This window comes from Pseudopipra pipra, unplaced genomic scaffold (assembly GCF_036250125.1).
Source record: "Pseudopipra pipra isolate bDixPip1 unplaced genomic scaffold, bDixPip1.hap1 HAP1_SCAFFOLD_182, whole genome shotgun sequence".
NCBI classification, from domain to species: Eukaryota; Metazoa; Chordata; class Aves; order Passeriformes; family Pipridae; genus Pseudopipra; species Pseudopipra pipra.
Window position 1 is genome coordinate 52,919 of NW_026990661.1, and position 7,636 is coordinate 60,554.

The 7,636-nt window shown below is 46.4% G+C and overlaps 1 protein-coding gene and 1 long non-coding RNA gene across 2 annotated transcripts; both read right to left on the reverse strand.

Moving 5' to 3' along the window:
• Positions 1-2,028: 2,028 nt before the first annotated feature.
• LOC135408109 (uncharacterized) lies at positions 2,029-3,557 on the reverse strand. The gene is made up of 3 exons (XR_010427246.1): positions 3,210-3,557; positions 2,901-3,001; positions 2,029-2,141 (listed from the first exon to the last, which is right to left on the reverse strand). It is a non-coding gene; the product is annotated as an uncharacterized LOC135408109 (long non-coding RNA).
• Positions 3,558-4,783: 1,226 nt separating this feature from the next.
• Positions 4,784-7,420, reverse strand: LOC135408106 (ubiquitin carboxyl-terminal hydrolase 42-like). The gene is made up of 6 exons (XM_064643450.1): positions 7,302-7,420; positions 6,612-6,721; positions 5,828-6,028; positions 5,334-5,441; positions 5,156-5,258; positions 4,784-5,029 (listed from the first exon to the last, which is right to left on the reverse strand). Exons 2-6 carry the CDS (start codon positions 6,634-6,636, stop codon positions 4,879-4,881), a joined length of 588 nt encoding a protein of 195 aa, XP_064499520.1. The 5' UTR covers positions 6,637-6,721; positions 7,302-7,420; the 3' UTR covers positions 4,784-4,878.
• Positions 7,421-7,636: the final 216 nt, after the last annotated feature.

A 7,636-nucleotide genomic window follows, 5' to 3' on the forward strand; every position in this document is an offset into this window, starting at 1 on the left:
CCAAATACTGCACTATGTTTGTAGCTAAAATTATCTACAACGTGGAATAAATAATTCTGATTACAGTATTCTAGTATTTATTATTTTATTGTTTTAATAACATTTATTATAACATTACTATCTATTGCTGAATATATATAACATGTAATAATGTATTATAAAATAATATTTCTCTATATATTTCCAAATTATATTTCTATATTTCTATATATATTTCTCTATATATATATTCTATATTTCCATATATATGTCTATATTTCTAATAATATTTCTATATTATTGTAACTATCATCTACTTAGCTAAATCATTCACTCAGGTCTGAGAAGGCGTGTCGAAAACAAGGATGCCTTGGCTAATAAACGCAGTGCTAGTCTTCCATTCTGCTTGAGCCAGGGCCATAATCCAACGCCATCATTGCCAGAGTGCCCTGAATGCTTGTCTGACGTGAATCTCTGGGGCGTGGAAACCCTCCTCTTCTTCTCTGAAGGGCGGTAGTCTGTGTACTGCACAATCTCTACTTAATATTTGTTTTCTTAGCTTTAATATAATTGCTTCAACACTGCTTCCAAATACTGCACTATGTTTCCAGCTATAATTATCTACAACGTGGAATAAATAACTCTGCTTAAAGTATTTTAGTATTTACTATTTTATTATTTTAATAATATTTATTATACTATTACTATCTATTGCTGAATATATATAACATGTAACAATGTATTATAAAATATTACTTCTATATATATTTCTATATTATATTTCTATATATATTTCTATATTTCTCTCTCTATATATTCTATATTTCTATATATATTTCTATATTTCTATATTATATTTCTGTATATATTTCTATATTTCTATATATTTCTATATATATATTCTATATTTCTATATATATTTCTATATATATATTCTATATTTCTATATATATTTCTATATTTCTAATGATATTTCTATATTATTGTAACTATCATCTACTTAGCTAAATCATTCACTCAGGTCTGAGAAGGCGTATCGAAAACAAGGATGCCTTGGCTAATAAACGCAGTGCTAGTCTTCCGTTCTGCTTGAGCCAGGGCCATAATCCAACGCCATCATTGCCAGAGTGCCCTGAATGCTTGTCTGACGTGAATCTCTGGGGCGTGGAAACCCTCCTCTTCTTCTCTGAAGGGCGGTAGTCTGTGTGCTGCCCAAACTGGCTGTGGCAATCACAGCCCCGCCATGTTGATCTTCTCTGCTCTCTCTGCCTCTGTCGGGTTTGCTCCCGAGCAGCCCGGAGCATGAGAGCCTGCTTGGAGCTGGCTTTGGAGGGCCCTGGAACTGCAGTATTCACTAAGACTTGGTCACAACGTGCAGGACTTGTTCTCTCCCTCTTTCTCTTCCGCAGTGAGCGGTCACAGTCTGTGTACTGCACAAACCGGCTGCCAAGGTTGTAAGTTCCCCGCACAGATCTGCTTGGCTCCCTCTGCCTCAGCAAGGTTTGCTCCTGAGCAGCCCTGGGAGCGGGAGCCCACCGGCAGATCCTCTTGGAAGGCCTTGCAGCTGTGCTATCCCTAGGACCACGGTCACGACTTGGAGGACCAGTTCTTCTCTCTGAAGCGTCCTCATAGTCTGTGGTGTCCCCAGACCAGCTGCGGAGATCCCTGCCCCACAGAGGGAATCTGCTCCGGGACCGCTCCCTGCCAGTGTCCTTCATGCCCTGCCAAGAGAGCTGTGGAGAGTTCCTGCCCTTTTCTCCTGAAAGGATCAGAGCAGTGGGGAACCCCTACAAGTTCTGGGACAGGACAGTTTGGGGCCTCCAAAAGGCTCTTTTGGAGGGCTACTAAGACCAAAAGGCCAGAGGCGCACAAAAGGGATGGATCCAGGTGGGATGCTTTGAGAGGGAGCAGCGTTGTGGCTGTGAAGAAAGGTGCAGTGTGTGAGGGGCAAAAGAGAAATGCTGAGATCCCAGAAAGAAATCCACTCTTCCTCTGATGCCATGACCCATGACCCCAAAGTTACCTTTGTCCTACCAGTCAGAGCCTGTGGTCCAACAGAGCCCGCCTGCTTGCTGCTGGCCACACACTGACTGAGGAAGGAAGGGGCATGTGATGGTGCCAGTGAGGAAGAAGCCCTTTCTCCAATTCTCAGATCAGAGCATCTGGAGAAAAACAAAAGAGGGATCTCAGTTTAGAGCTGTTGTTGCAACCTCCTCTGGGGTTCAGTCATTTTCTCAGAGAGGCTTCTATGACAGAGAGAAGACTTAACCAAGGACACTAATGGGAAACTCAGCTAGGGTCTTCCCACCAAGTTTGCCTCTGTCCCAACAAAAACCTCATCTCTAGACCTCCCACAGCCTCCATTTCCTAAATTCACAGACTTGTTTGGGTTGCAAGGGACCTTTAACTTTATCTTGTTCCACCCCGCTGTGGTGGGCAGGAACACCCTCCACTATTCCAAGGTTTCTCCAAGCCCTGTCCAACCTGGCCTTGAACACTTCCAGGGATGGGGCCCCCACAGATGCTGTGGCAACCTGTGCCAGTGTCTCAGCACCCTTACAGCAAAGAATTCCTTCCCAATATCTAATGTAAACCTGCCCTCTGTTAGCTGAAAACTGATAGCCTTCATCCTGTCACTACATTCCCTGACAAATGGTGCCTCCCCATCTTTCCTGGAGGTCCTCTTTAAGTCCTCTTATCTACAAGAGTCAACATCAGAGACCAGGCAAGTAGCAGATTCCATCCGGGCCGCAGCCTGAAGCCCAGTAAAGGACAGACACGGAGTAGTTCAGATTTGACAGCACTGAATGATGCAGGTAGTAATTTCATTTGATGAGAAAAACACTCCGGAAGGTGAGAAGCACAACTGCAAATGAGGCAAAGGAAATGTATTCTGAACATATTTGAATCCTGGTTATTACCTGGCATAGAACAGCAGGTAGGCTTGCTGCCTGAGAACTGTGTCAATGGAACGCAGCTCCACAGATTCATCGTCCATCCGGTACCACAATCCATTGCTGGCCTGTAAAAAAAAGGCAAGGATCTCTCCATGGTTTCTCTCCAAAAACACAGGTAGGAAACTGCCAAACCGAGAGCATGTCAAAACAAATGCAGTCCAGCCACTAAGGAGGCCTTCTGCCCCAAAACTTTGGCTGTCAGTAACACTGACAGGAAAGTTTATCTTCCCCAGCACACATTTTTCCCCATTGGGAAGGAAGTTGCTCTTTTACCTTTGTGTAGCAGAAATAGTGTCCTCCATGACAGCTGACACCACTGTGCACCAGGACAGCATATAAGGAGTAGAGGAGTGCTTCTCCATCTGCCTGAGACATGTATGGGCGAAGATCCAAGTACTCCGGATACTCTACAACCTATGGAGAGACCAAGAGGGCTCAGAAATGACCCTGGTCTGTGACATGAAATAGCCTACCAAGTGCAGGGGCCAGTCCAGGGGTATCAATACATCTCTGGGGCTCATGAGCACTTGGTTTTCCATAAAGCAACATAAAATCGTTTGGGTGGCAGGAAACCCTTCTCAGTCAAAGCAGCCCTATCAGAGCACAGTGCTTGCCTGTCTTCCCACAGGAACTTTCCACTCCCCAGAAGGGACCCCAAAAAACCCAACACAAGCAGCTTGTGACAAGCATACTGCTTTAGGAAATCTGCTTCTTGAAGAGAAAGTTGCACACCAATAGTGTACACACCTTGCTGATCTTGCTACCAGTGAAGCAGTCAAACCTCTTCAGGCACACAGTGAGAACCTTGGGTGCACAGTGGACAGTGAACCTCTTAGTGGCGGCAACATTCTTCTCACACCTTGAAACCAAGCACAGAGCACAGCGCTGAAATGCACCCTATCTTCCACCAAGGCAGTCAGACAACCTTTCTTGTCTCGTGCATCCTTATGCTATTTTAAGGCAATTCGGTGCCATATTTAAAACAAACAAACAAACAAACAAACAAAGAAAAAACCCCAACCCCCCTCCCCAAAAAACCAGACAAACAAAACTGTGTCTCATCAATGTGCAGTAAACTTCCACGAGAAGATGACTTCTGCTCAATGACTTGTAGCCCCCTCACACAGAGTCTAGTGTTAATATGTTGTTAGTAATCATCTTACTTGCTACATTTAAAGCAGTTTTCCCCATCCAGGTGCTCAGGTGTTACAAAGTCCTCCAGAGCTGTAGTGAGGGATGAGGCTGCCTGGAGAATTGAGAAATCGGTGCACTGAGCTACAGCAAATGCCCTGGCCCAAACATTTTCCAGGAGCTGACAAGAAAACCCCTGTAGCTGATGCTGAGGAGACCCGCCATGAATCTGCAAGCTGTATCCAGAAGGAGCCAGAAAGAGAGTGTGGTGCTGAACATTTCCCCTGTCCCAGAGGTTCTCAGGGGCAATCAAGAGCTCCCTCTCTCTATCACCTGCCATTGAGCTACTGATGTTATGTAGGGTCATCAGTAGTGAAAACAATCCAACCCATCAACCTGGAAGCCAGACAGGTGTTGAAGGAGGGCAAAGGAAAGAAGGATGAGGATATGTCAAGGGTGCAGAGCGCAGAATGGGTGCTTGTCCAGCTTCAAGCCAGCACCTACAGAGAGACCAGTGCCATGGCCTCTGCAGGAGGACAACATCCGTTCCCCTTCCCATCCACCACCAAGACCTCTTGTGTTCACAGTATATGCTTTCAGGACAAATGTGTTGACTCTGAAAAGCCTTGCCATGTCTTGAAGCACAACTGCAAAACCTCTTACTTTGATATCCAAGGGGACATCCAGGAAGGCCTCAAAGGAATCAGAAATGGCTTTGCAGCTGAAGCAGATGACTGGAAGGAAAAATCAAAATGCCGAGCAATGGTGAGCTGAACGATGGTACTGCTTTGTGCTCATTGTACCTGTCCTGCTAGTCCCAGGGCCAGCTGTTGGGCACAGGCAGACAGAAGGGCACAGGCAGTGCCAAGGAGAGCAGCTGTTGTAGAAACATACCTCTGGATCTCAGAAAGCCTCCAAATATTTGATGGACAATGGTAGTAGATTGAGATGATATGTCCAAGCTGGAAACAAGTCGTAAGACAGAGCATTACTTCCTCCAAGCCCCGGCTGTAGGTTTTCCTTGATGAGGCCACATCAAGGAGTCCAAAGGGCTCAGAACTTTGTAAAGGTAACTTGCTGGTGCTTACTCGTTGCTTGCACTCAGACAAGCTCTCTGCATGGCATTGACAGTACAGCATAAGAAGTCATGGGCATCTTCCTCCCTGCCAAGCTGAAAATGTTCTCCTATGACTAAGAAACAGGAAGTTAGTAGTTGTCTCCTACAGGAAGGGAAGAAAACCTGTCAAAGAACCTGAAATCACATACATCTGAAACCCCTGAGAACAGCCAAAGGCAGGATGGCACTGACTGAATGCAGGACCTTGTTAACATGCGCTTCCATGATGCACATCATGCAGAAGCCTTGTTGGCGACCTGAGGAGGGAGGGAGAGAAGGTCCTCTGGTTAGCAAAATATCCCTAGTGGTGGAATACTCCTCTTCTTCCACTCCCACTCCAGTGCAATATGCCACTCCTCCCAGTGTTTCAACAAGCACGGGACGTTTTAGTGCATAGAAAATGTTCTTCAGAGGAGTGCTAAACTGAGGTTTTAACTTGCAGGAATAGAGACCCAGAGCTAGAAAGATGTGCCTTCATGAAGAATAAGACAGCTGGATAGGACAGGTGGCTCCTGAGTGTACAAAGAACACAAGTTCTGGGGCTGACAAAGGGCTGCTTTTCTCCTAAATCAAATTTCAGGTTCTGGGAATCCTTGGGATTTGATTAACAGATTCACAGGGAGATGTCCCTAAGAGTACTCACAGGCCTGGCTGTGCTCCCGGGAGAGCAGATAGTTGGCCAGCGGCAGGGTGTATGTCAGGCATTGCAGGACAGCATTAAGGAAGCATGTGTTGCCCACATTGAGGAGTCCTGCTCCAGCACTCTGTCTTTGCTGCCAGACCATGCAAATCTTCTCTGGGGGAAAGAGGATCCTTTGTGGCGGAGTCATTCCCTCGGCAATGACTGCAGGGAAATTCCATTTGAAAAGAGATGAAATGAGGCACAAAGGCATATTTAAACAGTGAGGTCTCTACAGGAGCACTCAGGACCATCTGCTTCAACTGCCAACCCAACAACATCAGGGGAAGCTTAAACAGTGCCATTTAAATTTACTGTTTTGGAAAAATCCATTCCCCTGTTTACGTTGCTGAGAGTCCAACAAACCCACAATCTGATTTCTGGGCCGCAGGCTACCTTCCTTTCTCAGTAGAGTTCTAGACTGGGTTATCAGTGAAGCCATCCCTTTTCCTGATTGTAACTTGTTGAAAACAAGTAAATACTGAGCACGGAAGGTAACCCAAAGGATGGCAGACCTCTCTACGAGCAATGGCAGCTTTCCAAGTCTTGTACCTAGTGTCAGAGGAGCGACAAAAGGTGTTTTCCTGGGTCGAATTGTAAACACGGGGGTCAGTTTGACTGTTCTCAGGAAACATCCCAGGGATCACTCTAGGTTGTGAGCACATCATTCTGGGATTTGACCACCAGCCGTGTCAGTTGTCTGTGGCAGTTCACAAAGTCCAAACCTGCTGGTGAAGCTATTACTCACAGGAGTCGTTCCCTGCTGTGGCCATTGCCTCTCTCAGGAAGAGAGTGCAATGCTTTAGATGACCAAGGATGTCTTTCTCTCCAGAAAGAGAACAGCACCAATCCCGTCACCTAGTTGCAAAGAAATTACTGTAGCTCACCGAAAGTATCAAAACTCTAAATAAACGCAGAACGGCATCCCCCACCAAGTCTTTCAGTGGTGCTCGTAACTGCTGCTGAGCTGCAGCTCACGCCCTTATGATCAGGCGCGGGGCACCAACTCACAGCGGGTTCAAAGGCCCTTTTGAAATGCTCCAATGTACGTTACCTTCTCTGAAGAGGCCCTGCTGCTCTCCTGACACTGCTTCAGCAACAGAGCCCTCTGGCTTTCCCACCTCCTAGGAGTGACCGTCTTTCAGCCACTACTTTAACTGCTGCCTTTGCTGCTCTCCTTTTTCTGCCTCCCTCCCTCCCACAGCAATCAAGGTGGGCTGAGCCCATCCCCTCAGACTACAGTCACCTCCCTGCTTACCTATCCTAGGCTATGGAAAAAAACCCAAGAATCAGCAAACTGGAATTCTAGCCTAGGTCATACCTGGCCAGCCTATAAAAGTTGTAACAGCTCAGCCTACAGCTAGGAAGGTATAAATCAGCCTCTACTTTTATCCCATATACCCTGCTCTATGATCTGGGCCAAAAGTCAAAGCATTACCTTTGAAAGAGGAGGAAAGTTGAGGAGAAATGGTCAGTAAACAATAAACCATCCAAAAAAGGCAGGCACATAAGTAGCAAAGGAAGGAGCTGAGTTATCCCGAAGGCCAACTCTGTCCAACTGATTTTCGTTGACGCGCTCCTCAGGATACCGGATGGGTGTCACATCTCTGCCCCTTTGTGACATGGGGTCACATGGAACCCCATGGAACCACATGGAACCACATGGTTCTTGGGCACAGGAACCCACATGGCACGTCCACCAGGTGGAAGCCACTGGACCTCCCCCCGTGCTGGTGGCAAAGGGCTCATCATCCTCTGACAGAGCTCCCACAC

Coding starts and splice junctions, on each gene's coding strand:
- LOC135408106 (XM_064643450.1), bottom strand. CDS start 6,636: ATGGCCACAGCAGGGAACGACTCCT. Junction 5,259..5,333: donor TGTTCTCAGGGGTTTCAGAT/GTATGTGATTTC, acceptor CCTGTTTCTTAG/TCATAGGAGAACATTTTCAG. Junction 5,030..5,155: donor TGTCTGAGTGCAAGCAACGA/GTAAGCACCAGC, acceptor ACTTGTTTCCAG/CTTGGACATATCATCTCAAT.